We start from the raw sequence: 23,497 nt of genomic DNA, 5'->3' as shown, positions 1-23,497 counted from the left end.
TGTTTTCTTGTAGTTTCTACTTTTCTCTGCGCCTGCTCTGCATACTTTTGAGAAGTGGTTATTTTTCCCACACTTGTGGCATGTTGCCCCATAGGCTGGACACTGTCGGAGCGCGTGTTTGTTGCCGCATTTGTAACAAACCATTTGCTTGTCGTTGCTTGTTTTGTTTTTACTGTGTCCTGATTTAATGTGTCCTGTTATCTTTCTTAATGCGTCCACTGACGTATCTTGGGCTGCAGTTGTTGACTGCATAGCCTGAATCTGTGACTTGGCCACTTCTGCTGATCTGCATATTTCTATCGTTTTGCGCAGTGTGAGGTCGTTGTCACGAAGTAATCTCTCTTTTAGTCTTGTGTCATTTATGCTGAACACCAATTTGTCCCTGATCATGTCGTCCTCATTGACCCCAAACTCACAACTTTTACTTTTCTGACGGAGTTCTGTGATATATCTGTCCACTGTTACACCTGTTGACATTGGGTATGACCAGAACTTATGGCGCTCAAAAACAACGTTCTTTTGTGGACTACAGTAGTCCTTAAACGCTTTCAGAATGTCCTCCATTGCTAGCGCGTCTCCGGCCGGGGTTACAGTGAGTGTGTTGTACACTTCAAGCGCCTCCTCGCCGATAGCGTGGAGAAGAATGGCTGTTTTAACCTTTTCATCTTTCTCCAGCGCACCCGTAGCAGTCATATATAGTCTGAATCTTTGTTCCCACCTGCGCCAGGTCTCAGATAAATTGCCGGTGAGCAGTAGCGGCGATGGTGGCCTGAATTGCTCCATGCCGTTAGCAACGTCTACCGTTAGCTAATCTACGGCTAGCTTACTCACGTCGCGGTCCCCGTTCACACGGTCTCGCCAACTTCTGACACCATGTTGTAACTTTATGCAGCGTTGTACCAACTGCTGGTTTGACGTGGGTTGCGGTCAAAGTCAACTTTAGATCAAGCACAGAGGACTGAGACGAGGCTATGGTGGAGGTCAGGTCTTTTACTCAGCTCCCTTTCAATCACATACAATACCACAGTACCACCTACTGGTGGGAGGTAGTAATAGCTGCTGCTTATTACAATATACCACACAGTCCAGGAAAGGCAAACAGTTATCCTTTGTGTCTTCCCTGGTGAACTTGATGTTTTTATCCACAGCGTTAATGTGCGCAGTGAAGGATTCCACTTCTTGTGTCTTGATTTTGACCCAGGTGTCGTCTACATATCTGTACCAGTGGCTGGGTACTCTTCCACTGTACCAGCCAAACTAATACTAAAGTAATACTTTCCATTTACTTTCCAGTTAATCAAATGGCTGCAGACATACCTACATCAACTATACCCTTTAAAATGGCTAATTTGGGGTTTAAATATCTCAGGATTGCAATTTCACGATCTCTGAGATTAGTGCGGGAACAAAATATTACTTTACTTACAATGAAAGTTAAGTCTGATCTTCAAAGATGGAACTACCTACCGCTGTCTTTAGCTGGTAGGATTCAAGTTATTAAAATGAATGTATTACCTAGATACAGTATCTATATGTATTTCAAAGTTTGCCCATTTATCTGCCTAAACAATTTTTCAGAACTATAAATGACGCTATTTCATCATTTATTTGGGCCGGTAAACGTCCAAGGGCTAGTCGCTCGCTTCTTTATAGGGATAGATCAGCTGGAGGATTAAGACTGCCTAATTTAATTGGGTATTATTGGGCATCTAATATGTATAATATATTATTGTGGTGTACGTCTCCCTATACTAATTGGTGCCAGAGTGAAGCGGCCTCCTGTTCCTCGTCAGTGCTTTAGCATGTGATACCTCACAATCATCCCTATCAATCCAGTTGTCACGGAAACATTAAAAATTTAGTCACAAATAAGACTCCACTTTGGTTGGCTCACCCTCCCTCTTGCAACCCCGATCTGCAACGATCACTTATTTGTTCCAGAAAAGACGGACTTAAGATTCTCTGTTTTAGACGATAAAGGACTTGGTACTCTAGGTGATCTATACATTAATGAGGTTTTTGCAAGTTTTAACAAACTAGTTATTCGCTTTAATTTCAATAAATCCGATTTTTTTTTGGTACTTCCAGTTGCAAAGAAATGTTCAACTTTATTCCCACAAATCCCAACTTCCAGAGGAAGTGGCTCAAGAGTTGGGAGTTCGCCTTGTAATCGGAAGGTTGCCGGTTTGAGCCCCGGCTCGGACAGTCTCAGTCGTTGTGTCCTTGGGCAAGACACTTCACCCGTTGCCTACTGGTGGTGGTCAGAGGGCCCGGTGGCGCCAGTGTCCGGCAGCCTCGCCTCTGTCAGTGCGCCCCAGGGTGGCTGTGGCTACAATGTAGCTTGCCATCACCAGTGTGTGGATGACTGGATATGTAAAGCGCTTTGGGGTCCTTAGAGACTAGTAAAAAGCGCTATATAAATACAGGCCATTTACCATATATTTGGTTCTCAGAGCCAAAACTTTGGTAAAGGGTCATATTTCTTACCTTTATAAACTAGCTTCTCCACCTAGTGAAGCTCTTTCATACAGGACCAAGATGAAATGGGAGTCAGAACTGCATATGAGTTTCTCTGAGTCGTTCTGGGAGGGAGCGGTAAGGGCCATTAATTCCTCTTGTAGTTGTGCCAGACTTTCATTAATACAATTTAAAGTTTTCCACAGATTACACTACAGTAAAGAAAAAATGTCAAAATTATACCCAGATAAATTTGATGATAAATGTAACAGATGCTCACAGATACCTTGCAATCTTACTCATATGTTCTGGGCGTGCCCTAGGTTGTCTGTATTTGGCATCAGTTCTTCAAAATAATTTCGGATATATTGGGTATAAAATTGACTCCGATATCGATATATTTGGCAAACCACCAAATAACCTTCATACTACAGCTATTCAAAATAACCTTATTGCCTTTGCTTCTCTCATTGCTAGAAAAAGAATTTTGTTGTTGTGGAAATCGTCTCAGCCACCATTAATTAAAGTCTGGCTACAGGATATCTTAAGACTCTTAAAGCTGGAGAAGATAAAATTCTCCATCAGAGGCTCATCAGATAGATTTTTTACTCACTGGAAACCATTACCGGTACTTAAATACTTAGAAAAGTTACCAGCACGAGAAATCTCTCTGTAGTCCACCATATGACAGTGTACAATTTTTTCTGCTATTCCTGGCAGTGGCTGTTCTACCTTAGTAGTAATCATTAATATTAATATTAATATTGTTACTATTGTTAATATTGGTTAAGATTTATATCAATACTGATTAATGTTAAGACCTTGTTTTTTGAGGCTAGCAGATGTTAATGTTAATATTAAATTATAAGGATACGTACTACTGACTTATTGTTGGATTTTTATTTATTTTTTGGTTTGTTTTGTCTTTTTCTTTTTTTGTTGTATGGGTTTTGTATTTTTTGTATGGCTCTATTCATTTTCTCTGTAACATATTCATTTTTACATTATTGGGAGGGAGTGGGGGGTATTCAGGTACACAGCAAATCCAGCATGTCCAAATTAACACTGTCAGATTTGATTTCAACACTATTTCACAAATATTTGTCCGTTATTTGAAAGATTGAACTGTTAAATTCAAATGTAATACTATGGAAAAATATATAATATATATTTCATATATCTGGAGAACTGGTGCCAGAGGAACAACCTAAACGTCAGTAAGACAAAGGAGCTGATAGTGGACTTCAGCACTAAGCAGGAGAGGAACTACCAGACCCCCGTCATCAACGAGTGCCCAGTGGAGAGAGTGGACAGCTTCAAATACCTCGGAGTTCACATCACGCAGGACCTGTCATGGTCCTGTCACATCAACACCGTGGTGAAAAAGGCCCGTCAGCGTCTCTACCACCTCAGACGCTTGAGAGACTTCCAACTGCCCTCCAAGGTGCTCAGGAACGTTCACTCGTGCACCATAGAGAGCATCCTGACGGGAAACATCTTAACCTGGTTCGGGAACAGCACCATGCAGGACAGACGAGCTCTACAGAGGGTTGTGCGGTCAGCTAAGCGCACCATCCGCTCCGAGCTCCCTGACCTGCACTCAATCTACAGCAGGCGGTGCTGGACCAAGGCCAGGAAGATCATGAAGGACCTCAGCCATCCCAACAACAGACTGTTCTCTCTGTTGAGGTCAGGAAAGCGATTCCGCTCCCTGAAGACCAACACAGAGAGACTGAGGAGGAGCTTCTTCCCGCAGGCGATACGGTCTCTCAATCACACCACCACACAGTACTGACCCACACATATAGTTCTTACACACACACTGGACATTCTGGACATTGTTTTCACTTCATCACTTGTACAACTGCTGTTATTGTGTATATATATATTTATATTTCTTCATACATTCTTATATATTTCTATACTGTGTATTGTGTATTTTGTTGTACAGTTATTTTATTTTCAACTTTAATTTATATATTTTATCTTATTCTTTCCCAGTTATAATTACCCTTCATTTTAATTTGTGTTGTACAGTTATTTCATTTTTAACTTTAATTTTTATATTTTATTTTATTCCTTCCTAGTTAAATTTACCCTTTTTAATTTTCATATTTATTTCATATCTTATTCATAGCCCTTTCTTTTTTTCTTTAGGTCACGAGCAGTTGTCTAAGCGTTTCACTGCATATCGTACTGTGTATGACTGTGTATGTGACAAATAAAATTTGAATTTGAAATAAAATGATTCTTTTAAACTTTTTTTTTTTTTACATCAAATAATGTTATTTAGGGAGATCGTGGCTCAAGAAATGGCAGTTTGTCTTGTAATCAGAAGGTTGCCGGTTCCAGCCCCAGCTCGGACAGTCTTGGTCGTTGTGTTCTTGGGCTAGACACGTCACCTATCACCTACTGGTGTTGGCCAGAGGGGCCGATGGCGCGATATGCAGCCTCGCTTCTGTCAGTCTGCCCCAGCTGTGGCTGCCTCCACCAGTGTGTGAATGTGAGAGTGAATGAATAGAGGAATTGTAAAGTGCTTTGAGTGGCTAGAAAAGCGCTATATAAATGCAATCCATTATTATTATTATTTAAACCAACTGTTAACTGCATATTTCTGTACATTTAAGCATTATTATTCATATTGCCGCATTCATTGACCTTGTTTATAGGTAATTTCATTGTTTATTCACATTAAAATGTTCCTAATGTTTATACTTGAAAAAGGCAAAATCCCATGTAAAATTAGGGCAACAAACTGTATTGTCATTACTGAAAATAACCGTATTTTTATGAGAAAGTTATTTTCCTGTTATTTTCTGCTATTATTTTGGCGCTCCAGCTGCCGGAATATTACTGTTTTTTTAGGATTCTTTTTTTTTTTTTTTTTTACAGTGTAGTGTACCGTGAGAATACCCTTAACAAGAGTACATGAGACTTTTCATGGACTGCGAGGGAGCAGATGTCTCTCATGAAGTGTGTTAAGCTAAAAGTTTACTAAAAGAAAAGGCAACACAAGGACTAAGGACTTCTTTTCAGGACAAGCAGTCAATGATGTATTTGTCGTTTGAGAAATGTTTTTATTTGTGTTTGGACTTAACATGCTTACTGTAAAGTTATTAATTGGTTTGTAAGTTCACTCGTGACCAGTTCTAACGGCGTCTTGGCGTACTGGCGATGGTGAAGCTAAGGAGGAGAGAAAGCCCAAATAATAAACGCCCATTTCAAAGAACCGACCTGTGTCTGTGTTGTCGTGAAGAGAGCTACACTTAACAAAGTAATTAAAAAAGAAACAATTATAAATAAACAGTTTCTGTTTCTCGCTTTCTACTTCCGAAAATTCTGTTTTTAGCTTTGTTTGTTTTTATGAGTAGAGTTTAAAACAACAACAACAACAACAAACAAACAAAACAAAAACTGGACAGTCTGAGCTACCAGAACTTTTACTGTAATTTTACATGTTTATTTCTTACAGTTTAAGCCCAAAGAGTTGTGCTGACAGATGTCTTTCTTTGTCACAGCAGCTTTTTCTTCGTCCTGTGGAAAAACAGTTAAACGTGTAACTTCTTTATACTGACTGACTGGTGCGGCCCACTTAAAGTCAATGTAAAAGTTTGACAAACCACAGCTAAACTGTAGCTTTTAATTTATTGTCACATGCTACGGTGTACCTAGGAAATAACCCAACAACGGAAACTAACGGGTGTCATCTTTTTCTTTTCAATCCATTAACTTACACATTTTGTAGACTGAGCAAGAAAGAAAGTAAGCGCTTCATGGTGACCCCAGAAAATTTCTTGTATGACTTTCTAGCATACAGCTGACACTGTTGGACGTCTTACACTGCAGTATAAGAGTCCCGCCACTAAGAGGCACTACAGGCTTTCAAACCAACTGTTTGCATCACATTACAGGGGTTGAAAAAAAAAACCTTTGCACTGACTATAGAAGTACTACAACCCGGCCTTTAAAAAAATAAAATAAATTGCAGTCCTCTATTTTACAAATGTTGGTCGTTATCTGCTAGAATAAGGGTTCGGGTAAACACTTGTGATTGTGTGTTTTTAATCAAATATGTTTTATTATTGATATTGAAATGGGTGTTAATCAGGTTGGTACAGTTCTTGTTGTTGGATTTTCCCACACATATACCTCTGGGATTTACAGAGAATGGTCAAGATGAGGGGCCCCATTTTGTGGCCAGTCCCCTTAATATCAAAGGACAGTCTTATATCCTTTATATTGGAAGCCCTTGTTAATGTTTTGTGTGTTCGCTGTTCAGCGAGTTCTGGTTGCAATGTTTTGAGGTCTGGGTTGATTATGTTGTATTCCACATGTCCAATTGATGGTTTATAATTTCTATAAAATGCTGTCACTAAATGTAAATGGCCTGAATAGTCCCATTAAAAGAAGCAAACTAATTGCCAAATTGAAAAAGGAGACAGTAGATAAAGCATATTGGCAAGAAACCCATCTAGGCAATGCAGAACATGAGAAATTTAAAAAAATGGGTTTCAGACACACATTTTATTCATCGTATAGGGCGAGGAAAAAACGAGGAGTGGCTATCCTTATCTCAAACAAAATACAATTTGAACATATATCTAACATAAGCGATAAGGAAGGTACACTGTAAAAAAAAATCTGTCAAATTTACGGTAAAATACCGGCAGCTGTGGTTGCCAGGAATATACCGTGTAAAAAATGTGGAATCTGTAAAAGACAATACGGTATACTGGTTTTGTAACCCTAATTTTTAAGGTAGACAACGTATTATTTTACCAAAATCATGATAGAAAAAACCAAATATATTTGTCAATTATACAGCAATTTAATGTAAAAAATGCAACTTTCCATAGCTTTTTACGGATATTTGCAGTAAAAAAAAAGTAATAATATAATAATATTTACAGTAATTTGTTGTTAATTTAACAGTAATAGGATAGACCCTATTATTGTAAATAACTGTAAAAATAACAGAAATATGTTAAACCTTATTAAAACCTTTGACAGTAAAAAACACAGTGAAATTGTATAACAAATTACAGCATTTTATTTTGACCAGATACATTTTACGGTAAATTCCTGGCAACCACAGCTGCCGGTATTTTACCGCTAAAAATACAGTACAATATGAGGAACATAAATGGTTTACCGTACATTTTACATTTGCAACCGCTAAATATAGAAAAATCTAAAGATGCTCATATACAACCAAGGTAGAGAATATTACTGATAAACAATGAGAAAATTTGACATACCATTTGAAAACAGACTAAACATATTATTTTCTCTATTCCTACAAAACAGCATAGATCTTGAGAATACAGCATGTGTCCATATATATGGCTGGTAATCCATGGAGGAATGAATAAACATGAAACAAAATATTACCTGCCCCTGACCTATCAACAGTAATGAGTCACTGGGTCCTGCCTTGGTGAAGGAAAGGACTCGGTGGAGTTTCTAATGCGCATGGAAGATACAAGCTCTGCAGGAGTACTTCAATGTCCATCAGGAGTTCACTTTGGACTGGCAGGATCCCCTCTGCAGCAAAAAAAATGGACAAAGTTTGATCAGTGCTTGAGCAAAATGCACAGAAATGAACAAAACGTGCTGCCAAAACCAGATCTAATGATAAATGATTTCTTAAGTGTAAAATATACAGTTCTTAAAGGATAGCTATTGTCAAAATGCAACCTGGGCTGTTTTTTTCAGTTTTTTTTTTTTTTACTGTAAACGAGACAAACATATATCTAAAAGCATAATTACGACAAACAAGCCGTTTTTGAGATTGACCGTGATTTTGTTTTGTGGTCAATAGCCAGTGAATGGGAATACTAGGGGGCCGGGGCATAAATTTGAGCACATCAAAATCGATACAGTAAAAAAAAACAAAACAAAAAAAACAGCCCAGGTTGCGTTTTGGCAATAGTTATACTTTAAATCTACTTATGTAAAAGTTATACATAGACAACGCAGCCCTAATCACAATCATAATTTGTTGGAAAACGTATTTAAGTTTCGTATTGATTTATCATAGAACTTGAAGTTAATGGCTGAATGCATGGTGATGAGACCTAACATTCAATCTACATTTTATAGCGTATGAAACTGCTCACCTGGACATGAACCTGAGCTCGGCTGATTAAGATTAGTGTCTCCTGTCCATCTTTCTTTAGCAAAACTTGAATAATACCACTGCTTACCTCTTATTGAATCTTTGGGTGCAGACTTAATTGAAGAGCCTCGTATAAACAGGCAGGGTGTGATGTTTAGGGAAACCAAAGAATACAGCCGCCATCATTTCTGCCAGAAGACTCATTGGGTGCAACGAAGCTTTCATTGTGGACTGGCTAGATACCTTCTGCATTCAGAAGGAAAACAAGAAGGGCATACACCATAAACAATAATAACTGACAAAAATAATGAGACAAGAAATTAAAGTAACAAAATAAGTGCAAATCAAGTTTCCCTGTGTTACAGTGTAGCTGAATGTTTTTCAACAATTTGATTTACGGTAAAACACATACTAAATATTTCCAGCCAAGGTTTGTTTCAATCTTCAGCATTTTTTTCCTGCCATTGTCTTGAAACTGTTTCATCTGTCTCTCTCATTTGATGCTGTTTACAAAAACAAAACAGCAATATTGTAAAGGGAAAAAGGAAAATTAATTTAATGGAAAAAAAAAGATTATGACCTGAAATCTCACCATTTCCTGAGAGTCACAGGTCCTTTGAGTATCCTTATGGTTTCTGCTCAAATTCAGTGTCTGAAAAGGGCAGGAACAAAACAAACCTTTTTAATCATAATAAAGACAAAATAAGATTTAGAGACAGACGACAAAGAAATGTGTAAAATATCTTCTTGAATCTGTTTACTTTACTAACCTTGAAAGAGACTCTTGGGTCTTAGCTGTGCCACCACCCTTAAACCTTAAAACAGATGGAGATGATATGCTGGCCTGGCTTGAAATTTCCATATTTGGTGCTGTAAAACAATATCACAAACAATAGATTAATTGTACTTTTTGGACCTTGGCCAAAGCATAATAGAAAAAACAGAAAGTCCTTCATGGCTATTGTGCAATGAAATCATAATACTTACTGGTTTGTTTCTCAGATGTCTCCACTCCTAATGATTGTAGTGCCTCCAGTACAATTTCAAGGATTGAGGCAGACAGGTCCGGCAGCACCTTAGTAATGGAACTCCTTATGCTGCCCCCCATTTCCAAGATGTCTGATAAAAGAATGTGAATAAAGGTCAATTTACACCAAGTGGTACCTTTGGTCTTAAAATATGAAGCTGATCTTGCTTGATACTACACTTTTATACAGTGTTTCGTAAGTACCAAACTAACAGCACCATTATTGTGACAGCACACTGTGTTTCAGTGGAACCATTTGGTACCCATACTTCATGTAAGATGTTAATGGATAGAAATCAATTAAGTCAATGGGTTTTGACCAAAAAAATCATTTTATTTAAAACAGCTTACTATCACTTATGTCACACAGAACATCAGCAGGAGGCTCAGTAGAGGGCTCTTCTGATTTCTGCCACAGATCAGACTCTAGCAGACATCTCAAAGTCTCTCTTAAAGGCACATAATAGGCAAACCTATCTTTTCTGTTTTCATCTCTCCCTAAAAATATTTTCTTTGGTTCCGCATAGTTGAAGGCTTTTTTAAAGATCTGAGCTCTGGAGTGCACTGTCCTCAATGGCCCGGTATGACATGCAGAAAAAAGATCATAGCTTTTGACAGACTCACAGACTTTGTTGATGTCCTCCTCTGATAATGATGTGTCATCTTTTAACAGTGATGCAAGTTTACCCAAACTGTATGTCTGTCCCAACTCATGCATGTTCTGCATTTCCTCTACAATGTTCTGTATGGTTGAAGCAGGCAGTAGAAACTGACCCTGCAATTTTAAGTAGAATAGTGAAACGTTTCTCAGAAAAAGATCACAGAATTCAGGGGGCATTTCCATGTTATCTTCATGTGTAATAGACTGTGCAGCAGGCTCGGAAATCAAGGGTACAAAGTCATCTGATGTGGTTGGAACAGATGATGATTGACATGCAGACTCTCTATATAAATCACCAATGCTGCTGTCTGAAAACTCTGTGTTTACGTGACATGTGAGCAGTAAAAGATGATTTAACTCTAAAGGTATTTGTGCATCCTCTTACTGGACAAGTGACCACGTGTCCTTCCACAATATGGCTCTTCCGATGAGCTATTAACTCTTTAGAGTTCTGACACTGACGTTCACACATCGCCATTGCACATGTAAACGAAGAAACCACCACCACACCAGTGACATGGGTGGGGGCAGTGTCTTCGGTAAAAATGAGCCTTAAACGCGCCATACCTGGTGTATGTCTGCTTGCAGCCTGCTTCAATACACCGAAAGAAACAACGTGGCTCATTCCGATGCAGTTTACAATGAAGCACGTAGCCCCTTGATGACTGAACTACCTTACCACAGAAATTACACGTTAACATAACTCTATGTACTTTGGTAATTCCTCCCTAGCGAATTAAGCACGCCATATACAGAAACTAATCCAGAGCAATGCTTCCCTCGCAACAGTAATGCTAACTCAACTCACAAATGCTAACTAAATTCACAACCTCACTCATAAAAAACGAACTGCTAAAATTATCTATAAACGCTGGGCTGGTGGATTTTTATAACAGAGATAACTTGAAGTTGCATGTACTCACCTCACCTCGAACTAATTGTAAGCTGCCAGGATGTCTACAAATTCCGAAGATGCTGTGGTCCAAGCAGCAATAAATGGCGCTAATATACGAGTTCAAAACTGTGTCCGTTAGCGAAGCCAACTTGAGTCTCCTGCATGAAAAAAAGAGCGGTTGGCACACAGCTCAGCAGCGCGCCGCGCTATTGGTCATTTTCAGGTGACGTCATCCCACAATGTAACGTCGCTCTTTGTTTCTTTAGGAGGTTCGAATTTGATCAGAAGTCACGTCTGCAGACCGCTGCAGCCACGTCTTACCTTGCTTCCCCTTTTTTTGGTGAAATGGTTCGCTCATACTGCACAATGTTGCTACCAGATTTTTTTTCTCTGCAATTCGAACGTAAAACGTCTGTACACAGTTTACCAGCAGTTTAGCTACCAATCAACAGCGATCACACAAATTCAAAATTTAAGGCCGACCCACTTAAGGTGGTCTGATAATATGGCGTGAAACACAACAACATAAAGTTGTTTTAAAATAATAATTAAAAAAGATTATTGAAATCAATTTTATTCACAACCATAAACTTTATTTTTAACATCTTCTTTTGCTGTTGATTTTTTTATCAGAAGGTTAACAATGATATACTGCAGGCCTAACTTTTAATCTGTATATCAGTATCTGAATTTTAAAATAAAAAAATACTATCAGTTTTATTGTCTTTCACTGCTGATATTTGCTTTTTTTTTAATGGTATGCACTGGTTGTATTATTATGGTGGACCCTATTTTTTAACATCTTGTTTCTGTAAAAATGAATGTTTTTGTTTGCTTAAAAATCTACAGCTTTATACTGTGAATTCCAATGTGCACAACCCCAAAAGATGTAGTTTTACTCAAATAATACCGTAAAATCTAAGTTTTTCAGACATTTTCAACATTACAATATGTAATTGTAAAATGTATGCATATTTATTTGTTTTCACAGAAAATATTTATAATTTCAACATTTTATTACAGTAAAAAACAAAGTTTTATCCAGTCTCACAATTAACGGTTATTCAATCTATTTAATACAGTAAAAGGAAGTTTTTGGTTTTACGCTCCATTACCGTTGGAATTTGACGGTGTTTTGCTGTATATTTTACTGACTTTTTTTACAGTGTACCAGTATTAATGAAGATGTTAGAAACATATGGCTTATATTCAGGGTATGTTCTTAATGTCAAAAAAACACAAGTTCTGACATTTAATTTCTCTCCAGATCAGACACTATTGTCAGAATTCAAGTTTAAATGGAAGGCAACCACTATCAAATATTTAGGAGTGTTCCTGCCTAAAGACCTAACACAACTGTATGATATTAATTACAGTCGTCCTAATAGAGAAATATACAGTGACCTCAACATTTGGAGCCTGCTCCCTCTCGACTTTGGCAACAGGATACAGATAATTAAAATGAGCATTCTTCCTAAATTACTCTATCTCTTCCTTGCTTTACCTATTCCAATTCCAGAGAAGCAGTTCAGGGAATGGAATAAACAGATTTCGAGATTCATTTGGCTTAACAAAACACTAAGGGTAAAGTTTTCTACTTTGCAGTTGCCGAAGGAGAAAGGGGGCTTGGCTCTACCTTCATTAAGGGATTGCTACTTGTCTGCTCAGCTGAGGTCTTTGGTGTGTTGGTGTAACCCATCCTTTTGTGCAAGGTGGAAGGCGATTGAGATGTCTCTCTCGGACACACCGATCCAGTCTAGACTTGGTCACGCAGCTTCTGAGTTGGACAATATCTTGACAACCAGCCAATGGGTCAATTTTACATTAAAGATATGGAGGTCAAACAGGCACAACTTCAGGAAGAGATAAAACTTCTGAGGTGGCCAGTGTACGACCCTGATTTTTTACCTGCCTCCCACGACAGTAGATTTAGACAATGGGTATGGCATTGAATTACTGCTGTGTGTTCAGTTATCATAAAATCTAAAATTATGGCCTTTGATACCTATGCAAGACTTACGACCTCGAGAAACAAGACTTTTTCCGATACTTGCAATTCCGTGACTATATTGGCAAAAGAATAAACAGCTGTGTCCCTGGAGACTTCTCGATTGTTAACATCTTCATTGACGCTTATGACTCTGGGAGTAACAAAGCCCTGATAAGTAAACTGTACAAATGTATGACTAAGCTCAAAAGGGACTCAACAATTTACATAAAACAGAAATGGGAAAAAGAAATGGACATCGAGATTACAGAAGATGGGTGAACACGGATTTTGGAAACACAGTTTACCACAACTAACTCCAACATGTGGCGGGACTTTTGTTGGAAGAACATTATACGCTTTTTCATAACACCTAAACAAAAGTCTAAATTCAGTGCTACACCTGCGCTTTGTTGGAGAAACTGTGGGGAAGTCATGGCAGACCACAGACACATATTCTGGTCCTGCCCATCCATACGACCCTTCTGGATGGAAGTTGTAAAAATAATCACAAAGGTACTTGGATTCAATGTGACTTGTACATTCGCATCATTGTATCTGGGATATTTTGCAGAAGATTTAGTTACAGATGATGTTTATCTCCTGAGAATTCTCTTGGCATCTGCAAAAAGGCTATAACAAAACGCCGGCTTTGTAAAGACCCTCCCACTATAATACTTTTTAGCTCTACAGTGGAAGACATCAAATTGATGGAATGTATGACTTTCACCCTGCGACTTCAGGGAGACTTGGGAAGGAGACGTTGGAGAAAATGGCTGGGCTTTACAAATTGTGGCAGCGCTCTTTAATGCATAGAACTTGCAATACCAAAGTATTGATATGTATGTGTGGATGTGCAGCTGTATACACGGGCATATATTGTCTTCCCATGATCTCATAATATTTTGTTTTTTTGGGGGGGTTTTCTGCATAAAAATGTTCCTAAATAAATAAATAAAAAGTTTCAAAAAAAAGAGAGAATGGTCAGAAAGGCAACAGCAACTCAAATAACTGCTTGTTACAACCAAAGTATGCAGAAGAGCACCTCTGAACACACAACAAAGCAAACCTTGAAGCAGTAGAGCTCGCTAGGTGCCCCTCATGTCAGCTAAGAACAGGAACCTGAGGCTATAATTTGTGCAGGCTCACCAAAATTGGACAATACGGGATTGGAAAAATATCGCCTGATCTGATGAGTCTCCATTTGTGGTATTGGGTCAGATTTTGGGGAAAACAACATAAAAGCATGGACCCCTCCTGATCAGCTCAGGCTGATGGGTGATATTTTCTTGGCACACTTTGTGATCATTAATACCAGCTGAGCATTGTTTAAACATCACAGCCTTCCCAACTATTATTGCTGACCATGTCCATCTCTTTATGATTACAGTGTATTCATCTTCTGCTGCTTCCAGCAGGATAATGCAACACATCACAAAGCTCAAATCATTTCAAACTGCTTTCTTGAACATAAATGGCTTCCACGGTCACCAGATTTCAATCTATTTTGGGATGTGATTTAACAGGAGATTCACATCATGGATTCATATCAAATCTGCAGCAACTGTGTGATGCCTCCATATCAATATGGAGCAAATGATCTGAGGAATGTTTCCAGCAGCTTGTTGAATCTGTGCTACAAAGGCAGTTCTGAAAGGGAAAGGAGGGCCACGGGTGTAACTAATGTAATGGCTGTTAAGTGTATTTACTACATGGTGGAAATCTTTGCAGGCAAATTGTCTTAGACAAGTCATTTAACCCTTGTCCTGTACTTTTATTAACCAGCAAATTCCAAAGATCAACTGTTCACTCAGCACCAGGAAGTTTCTATCCAGACTCTAAGTGTCCAATGAAGCCAGAGTCCAAATTTATACACGACTAAACTAGGATGAGAAACTTCAGCTCTGCTAACAGTTTCTATGTAGGTAATTCATGCTGCCTGAGTCAAACATAGAAGCCTTCTTATTTTAAATTAAAGCTGCCATTTGCTCCAAGTTATACAAAAACATGTAGAATTTCACATTTAGGCTCATGTTTCCTGTCTTAATGGTTTCAGATAAGTTAAACTCTCTAGTTAAAAGTAAAAGGTAACCTCTATATGTCCAATGTGTTTTCTTGTGTAATAAAGTGTAATAAATAATAAATTAGTCCCTTCTTACCTCATAGCTTCTGTAAAATGGCACAAATGCTTGCAGCCAGTTCAAAAACTCCCAGAAATGTGGACTTTATTTAAGAATCAGTCACTTTTAGACCATATAAACATATCATGTATCAACTTTGGTGCTAATTTACAAGCTGAATTGTGCAAAACGAACACAAGCAAACAAAGAAAAAAATCCCCCTTTCAGTGCCCAACATTGACAACAGGTTTTGTTTCATTATCACAATGAATACATTTATCACTGAATTCCTCATTAACGGACTACATTAAATAATCATTGGTCAAATACACAGTGTGTGTGTGTGTGTGTGTGTGTGTGTGTGTGTGTGTGTGTGTGTGTGTGTGTGTGTGTGTGTGTGTACAGTGTGCTTAGCTGATTAAGTAGATAGCATACATACATAGATGTTTACATGGATAAAATACATTTGTTAATCGCATCTATTAGCTAGATTTAAATGTAGCAAAAATAGATTTGTTACATTAAATTATTAAATCTGATTGCACAAGACTTTCATTACAGGAAGTGATAAAAAAAATAGAAAGATTCCAGTGATTTAAAGGATTTCTCTCAGGCCTTTGTCCTTTGTAGTTAGACACTTTCAGATTTTATCCTGCAGTAAAGGATCATTGAGACAGCCATGGCACATAACTGAAGGGGATAAAATTTCAAAAATGAGGTAAGAAAAGGTGCCAAAAGGAGAAAAATGAAACATCCATTTACCATATAGTTCAACCTAATGTAACAGTGGTGTCATACCTCCAGAGCTGCAATCCCGAGCGCCACTCCCACTATAGCAGCGGTGTTATCGTCAATCAGCTTCCGGATCTTTGGGAAGCAACCAGTGATTGTCTAAAGAAAATATGTAGTAGGTTTAGATTAAAGATATCGTAATTATAAAGACATTTTGAATTATTTTTTTTCTACTACTTTGAATTGTCCTTACCCCATCAGTACATGTGCTTCCAGGGTTCAAACAGCACTGTGGTGGAAATGTATTGTTGTGGTTTTTATAGTAAGGAGACTCCTTGAATTCTGATGAGTTGTAGAATCCACAACATTTAAACTAGTGTAGACAGAAAAAGTGGGCACGTTACCAAAAGTGTTGCTGAAAACAGAAGCCACTGACTTTATTGTTTAGCAGATTTTTGTACCGTGCTCATTGTCGAATTCCACAGTCCTGTGATGTCAGTATTGTTCCCATAGCCCTGCTTGATGCTCTTCACTGCTTCCTGACCAATCTTGTTAAACAGCTCCTCAGCCTAACATACACATACACACATGAAGCAAATTTTGCATTCAAATAGTCATGATAATGCAGCTACTAAGATTATCTCTGTAAGTTCTTTGGAGACTTACCAGCGGTCTGAATACCAAAATAACCACTGCTCCTGCCACCTCTGCTATGAAGATCAACAAGACTATGATAAAAAACTGTTGAGGAGATAAGAATATCCATTACTGGAATGGGTTTGTTTAAAGTGTAGCTTAAATAAAAAAGAATAGAAAAAAACTTGTTTGAGAGAGCATTTTAAAAGAAATTTTTTGACCTTTTATTTTCACAAAGTATCCATAAATTAATTTTCTTGCGTAAAGAATTACAAACAAACATGGAGATATAGCCAGCAACTGGCTATACCAAAAGTGTTGGTGGGGAGCTTAGTAGCCCTCTTCTAACCAAGCAGCAATCTCAGAAGGTGGAACACGAAGCCAAAGCTGAAGTGCGAAAACTAATTACGTTCCTAATAATTTTGCGTGCTTCCTGTAACAGACTTCCAAAAACGTTTGTTCTTCATTTTGGTGATTAAACAATACAGCTATTCATCTTGTTACTTATGCTTTGATCCATTTGAGGTGGAAAGTCAGGAATCATGAGTTTTCTTTTGAAATGATCAGGAAGTCAGACTTCCCACTCTGATGGTCAGAGCAGCCACACCAACACCAACTTCACAGTTCAAGATAGCAGAAGTGGGCATAAGCAGACAAACCAGTAATCTGTCCTGCCACTGTTGTGTAATTTTCTTGGTAAATTATCCATACAGAGATCACGGATCAAGCTGTATTCGTTAACCTGCTGCAGCAGTGTTTTCAGTACAAAGATTAAAGGTAGGGTTGCCAACCGTCCCTTAAAATACGGAATCGTCCCGTATTTCGAAACAAAAGTACACGTCCCGTATTGAGCTAATAAGGGACGCACTTTGTCCCGTAATACAGTGAGAATCAAAAGTGGCCTATAACTTTTAATGGAATTAACGCTTTGTTTGAAAAAATAATTCCCAGCCCCTCTCCTGCTTTGTGACCAATGAGCTGACAGCACACTTATGACAATTCGAGTATGACAATTCAGATTACCGCTTATCTCATTGGTCGAGGAAAGGTCGCTTGCGGAGAAAATACCGGAAGACAACAGATGACCACAACAAGAAGCAGGGCCAACAGGGAAACAAACGCCGCAAGTCTCGGACGACAGTACACCTAAAGCTGGGCAGACACTGTGCGATTTTTTCAGTCACGTTATTCAGCTCCTGCTCAAACTGCACGATTGACTCGCAGGGGTTAGAAGTTGGTAGGTCACGATGCAGGTCTCACACTATACCGCCCGATGCTCTGATGCGACCTGAGTGCTCACACTGTGCCTCCATAACATGAAGGTTATAACAGAAAATCTGTCGCTCTCCCTGTCTTTCACTCACACAGACACACAAACCACCACCATCAACTTTGCTAAATTGCTAATGAAAAACATTGATCAGGCAGCTGTGATTGAGCAGCAGTGTAAATCCAACTATTTTCACGGTTGTTGTGGTCGTGATAATTTTGTGATGCCACATGGAAAAGGCTCGGATGAGCTTTCCAAAGTTCTACAAGTTGTGCCTCCATCACTTGTGTCCAGATCACACGCTGCACAGCCGTGCTGCTCCGTCTTTTTCACCAACGTTTACGTTTGCGCGTGAGCAGTGTGAGCGGCTGTGGTGAGACCCTCACGAGCGATTGATGATCGGGAGCTGGTCGTGAGGTGTTAATCACTTCTCCTTACCCCACGTATACTACACGACGCACGATGAAGGCCAAAATCGGGCCGATCGCCAAAACCGTCGCACGACTCAAAAATCGTCTCAAAATGGGCCTAAAACCGCACAGTGTGAGCCAAGCATCAGAGCAGCAATGTTTGTTCCCCTCAGAGAAAGGGAAGAATGGGAAAAGGAAAACACCTGGCTGGAAAAAGTTAACATGGGCATGTGCAGTCAATATCAGCACTATGTGGCCAGAAGTGTGATAATATAATTTATTTTGTGTAATAAACAACTGCAAGGATAGATAGTCATCTATTTGTTGTAATCAATACATAAAAGTAATACATAGATGAATAATGATGATGAGTTATGATGCGTAATCATGGGAACAAGCGGGTTTACAAACAGGAGCAGCTGATTAGCATTAGAAAAGCTGAAATAATACCTCAACTGAAGCCAATTGTATAAATGCACTAAATGTGCACTGTTACAAGAATATTTTTCTTTCTATTGTTTTCTATTATTTTAAGTTAAGCAGGACAGAGTTCTTTTAAAGAAAGATTTACTTTTATTCTCAAAAGTTAAGCATGACAGGCTTCTGTTTAAGAACGAGACCTGTTTTACTGTGTTAATGTTGTCATTTTGAGCTAAAAATAAATGGCTAAATGATCATTTGTTTCCCATGTGTTCATATCACAAAGAATAGAATATGCATGTACTTAAATCAACTTCAAGTCAAATGGTTAAAAAAAATAATTTCACACACAAAAAAAGAGCTAGAAAATTCACCACACTGGGAAGGGTGAAGACAACTGGGTTGCCCGGCCCTGGCCACGAGGTGTCCCTTATTTATTTTTCAGGGAGTTGGCAACCCTAATTAAAGGCAATGGATTGTACTCCAGGTCAAGCTGGTGTCGGATAGATGGCTCCACATATTCTACCTTAAAGAAAAAGAAACTCCACTATTACTGCAGTGATTGCACTTATTACTTGCTATAGCTGGGGGTAACATGTGGTCTAAGTAGCAGGTAGCACACATCTGTGTTTGTCTGTTTCTCTTTTTCAGGGTAAACTATTGCTCTGTAGTGCCTCTGTGCACAGACTAGAATAAAGTTTTGCAAACTGTTGTTTACATGTTGTAGTTGTTTACTGTCTCTAGAGAACAGTGTCACAACCATCCAGCCTGTGGGCAACCCTAGCTTGAGTTGTTGGTCCTTGGAGAAGCGTGGAGAAAAGCTGATCTCAGTTTGTGTACGAGAGGAAGAAAATGATGGTCTGCATTGTTGATATAGACATTACTTTTATTCCTATTGCACAAAAGGACAAGGATGCAATGGTAAAGTGCAAACTGCATCTAGGACAGAAACAACCACATTACGCTTCAGGTCTTTGCAAGCATCTGCATGGACAACACATTAATGCAAAGCTAGCCAAGAACCCTGAGTGATGTTAAAGTGTAGCACTTGCTGACCCTAGCCCAGCAGCCATACCGTGAACTTCAGCAGGTAATAAACAGATGAGCAGTGAGGCTCCAGCCTGTTTCTACCTGTTTATGTTTCTAAAGTAGGATCACTGTGGTGTTCGCTTTGAAGTCTCTTTGGGCTGGTCTTCATCTTTGTGTTGTCGGCTTTGTGTTTATAATACTAAAAGAAAGATCCTACATGTGTCTTCATAAGGATAGGGATTTGAACTGAAGCCCAAGGCTTATATTGTTAACTGGTAATTATGTACAATTCAGGTAATTTTATAGACCATACATTTGCTAAAGGTCACAACTGCTGTACCAAAAATTCTCAGTTAGAGTTTATAGATATGTCTTGCTAATTAAGCTTGTTAGCAATAACTGACAACATAGTTCCTTAACCTTTATATCGTAACCTCTGTATTGTCACTCAAACTCAAACTCAAAACTGAAACCAGGCTGGTGAGTCCTCTCCCTTATTTGTTGGCTGTATGCATTTTACACAATGAATTATTATGTTTGTACTAGATGAATGGACTTGTGTACTGAGGGTGACTTGTTCCCATAAAATAAAAATTACTGCCCTATTGACCTTCAAGGGCTCTACAATCAAGAAAGTGTGCCAAAATGTCAAAGTATTTCTTTAAGCCTCTATAAAATAGCAGGCAACAACCTACCAGCAGTAGCATACACTTGCTCTCCCTCATGGCTCCACAGCAGCCTAGAAAGCCGATGACGACTAGCAAGATCCCAATTGCAATCAACAGGTAGCCCACATTGAGCACCTGGCTTAGCTCTGCTGGCATGTTGTCAATTTTCCCAAGAAAGGTAAGGACGGAACCGCTATCCACCTTCACCCAGATCCCAACACCCAGGATGGCAGCACCTGCCAGCTGAAGAAGAAACATGTGGAGGGTGGAGAAGTTAAAAGAGCACTTCACAGATTTTATGCATAAGAGACAGTCTTTTTTGTCACGGTGACTGCTACCATGCTTTTGTCTGTTAAGACTTAGGCAGGGAGGGTTTTGCCTTGAGACTGTCTTGTAGAAAATGCATTTTTACTCTAATAACTTTAAAATAGATAAGTCCAATACTCAATGTTCTGAAAATATTTGTAATGTGCAATTTACAGTTTACAACTCTTGTTGGTGGTGTAAAAATAACCAGTGATTTGTATTTGTATGCTTTTGTACAACATTCAGACTACACAGTACTGCTGAGTCACACTTAAAGAAAATTGTAAGTAACTGTCAGCATCCTTCAAACTTAAATAAAATTATAAAACAATGAGAGTCTTTACTTACAAAGATGATGCCGTTGAACGCAAACATCATGAATTTGAGGAATTGAAAGCATCCCATTTTTGCTGCTGATATTTCTACCTACAGTCAGAGGAAGAATGATAGAGACACATTTTTAAACTTTAGTCTGGTTTTATCTCACTAAGAGCACTTATTTAGCAACACTTTGCTTTTACCTGCATGAATGTGTTTTTCTGTAAAGAGCATTAATCATCCTGCTCACCTGTTGTCTCAGGTTTCACTTCTTCCTTGAAGAAGCAAATTAGCCAATGAATTAGTAGAGCTGCTCTGTGAGCAGGGAGGCCACAGGGTGGGGTAGCTTCAAACTCTTGTCACCTTTTAGTCTTTGTGAGCTTAATAACTTATCTTAAACTCTTGAGCCTGTCATTTATACTATAAGGTCACTCACGGTGCACATGTAACTGTGAGCGCTTTTGGTTTAGCAGTAATCGGAGAAGAGAGGTGACGATAGAGGAAGTAAATCTCACTCTATACTGGAAAGTTTGTCACCGCACAAAACAAAACAAAAAAGCCCAGCGGCATGCAAAGGAGGGGAGGAACCAAATTCGGAAGATGAATACTATTGATAAGCAAATATTCCTTATTTGTGGACTTTTTTTTTTCATCTCACCAGTGCACTTGCTATGTCCTTTCATAATATTTTTAAATGTTAAGAATAAAGAGGGTATAGATCCTAGTAAAGACACCAGTGTATGTATTTGCATAGGGAGCGAACTCTGTGGCCAGCCAGCGCACCATTCCCTGAACATGCTGTGGGGGTGAGTTGATGTTTGAGTTTAGGCTAAACTGAGGTGTAGTGTGACAACCCTTTCGCTAACTCTGTACAAGGCTCTTTACTCCAATGCGTCATCCATCAAACTCAGGCACACAGATGACAGCATGCTGTCACTAAGTCTTCTCCTACCACCCTCTGTTTTGAGTCACTTAAAGATTGTCACTTACAAATGTGTGTGTGTGTGTGTGTGTGTGTGTGTGTGTGTGTGTGTGTGTGTGTGTGTGTGTGTGTGTGTGTGTGTGTGTGTGTGTGTGTAGATCTCCCAGAATGGGAACAGCACTCTTTGTGTGGTGGGAGGAAACAAGACAAGTTGTTAACAGCTATGACTGAGCAGAATCCGCCTGTGTACAGCAGCAGGCTGTCTTCTGCATTACCTTTCTTGGAAAATTTAAACCACAGCAGCCTTTATAGTTCTTCCCTATCAGCTTACACCAAACATCCATTCATCCAAACATATCACATTAACCAAAATCAGGAAGTAGTTTCTCTAATAATTTAGCTCTGCTGCTCTGTTTGAGTAAAGCTGGTTGTCATCAAGTTAATCATACATTCAGATGCCAGGATACTGCTCCAAGCATAATGACTTGTTGCCTTGACTCCCCCAAACTTTAGCTTGTTCACTCCTTCAAGCTCTTCCTGCTTCCTTAAGGTCACTGATTCACTCTGACACTGAGGAGTGGGCCTGGTGATGTATTAATGAGCCCAAGTCACAGAATAATCTCAAAATGCCTCCGTGATTACTGTAAAAGGACCCAACGGCGTACTGACTGGAAGAAGCAGTCTTGTCTGGAGGTGAGATATTTTACACTTTATGCGTTAAACATGACGTGTTGTGTTTGTGTTTTTAAATGGAACCTCTAAACTGTCTCCAATTCGACAACCACCATCAAAGAAAACACAGATGGAGAAATCTCAAAGGATCCCATTGAACAGAATAATTGCAGGCAGGTCTCAGGAGACAAAGGATCATTGTTGGGTGGATCTCTCCCTGTGCGGGTACAGCTCTCATACAAAATAGCCAGACTTGCACGCTCACAAGAAGCAGCCTCATAGAACAGTTAAACAGCAACGAATCCAAGTGAAGCGGCCTACCTTTTCTCAAGTGTTATCCGAGGACGTTCTCCGGCTCCTGCCTTCACTGCTGTGATTCAGGCAGCTGCTGTGGGAGCGCACCGTGAGGTAACAGGAGCACAGGGGTTTGTTGTTTTGCTGTCCTCACAAAAATGACCCACACTGTGAAACGTACGTCTCGCTTCTGTGGCTGTGGCACTGTGTTATGTGTAAACAACTTGCAAGAGACTTTTTCAGGATTCTGCTCTTATTTTTGGGCTGTTGGCTGATTATAAGCAGAGTGAAGGGAGGGGAGGGCACAAGGTGGGTGTGACCGAAGCAGCTGAGTAATAGCACATCACCATGGATCTAGCTTTGTAGCTCCCAAGGGAGGGAGGGAGGGAGGAGGGAAATGAGGGAGGGATAAAGATCACCTGTGCATGGTCAAAGCACCATTCAACATTTGCTCTGTTTCAAGGTGTTAATTTGAGCACAGCATGTAAATATGGCCTAATTATGTGACCAGTTGTAATAATTTGCAATAACCACAGGCTGATCTTAAAGTTACTG

The 23,497-nt window shown here is 39.1% G+C and overlaps 1 protein-coding gene and 1 long non-coding RNA gene across 3 annotated transcripts; both read right to left on the bottom strand.

Moving 5' to 3' along the window:
* Window positions 1-8,140: 8,140 nt before the first annotated feature.
* On the bottom strand, window positions 8,141-12,303 carry LOC145428597 (uncharacterized). Its single transcript, XR_013908897.1, has 5 exons — window positions 9,563-12,303; window positions 9,346-9,445; window positions 9,168-9,227; window positions 8,988-9,078; window positions 8,141-8,821 (listed from the first exon to the last, which is right to left on the bottom strand). It is a non-coding gene; the product is annotated as an uncharacterized LOC145428597 (long non-coding RNA).
* A 3,050-nt stretch (window positions 12,304-15,353) lies between these two features.
* tspan34b (tetraspanin 34b) lies at window positions 15,354-23,196 on the bottom strand. Of its 2 annotated transcripts, XM_080301014.1 has the most exons (8): window positions 22,970-23,196; window positions 21,085-21,162; window positions 20,458-20,673; window positions 16,664-16,738; window positions 16,459-16,566; window positions 16,251-16,370; window positions 16,064-16,156; window positions 15,354-15,955 (listed from the first exon to the last, which is right to left on the bottom strand). In XM_080301014.1, the coding sequence occupies exons 2-8, from the start codon at window positions 21,139-21,141 to the stop codon at window positions 15,896-15,898; spliced, it is 729 nt and encodes a 242-aa protein (XP_080157140.1). In that variant the 5' UTR covers window positions 21,142-21,162; window positions 22,970-23,196; the 3' UTR covers window positions 15,354-15,895. The 2 variants fall into 2 exon arrangements, with proteins under 2 accessions (XP_080157140.1, XP_080157142.1); XM_080301016.1 differs by lacking the exon at window positions 16,664-16,738 and having other exon boundaries at window positions 22,970-23,195.
* Between the last annotated feature and the right edge of the window lie 301 nt (window positions 23,197-23,497).

The sequence above is a fragment of the Astatotilapia calliptera genome, chromosome 4 (assembly GCF_964374335.1).
Source record: "Astatotilapia calliptera chromosome 4, fAstCal68.1, whole genome shotgun sequence".
Taxonomy (NCBI): Eukaryota; Metazoa; Chordata; class Actinopteri; order Cichliformes; family Cichlidae; genus Astatotilapia; species Astatotilapia calliptera.
The sequence above is the reverse complement of the archived record's forward strand: the minus strand, read 5'-3'. Positions and strand labels throughout refer to the sequence as shown.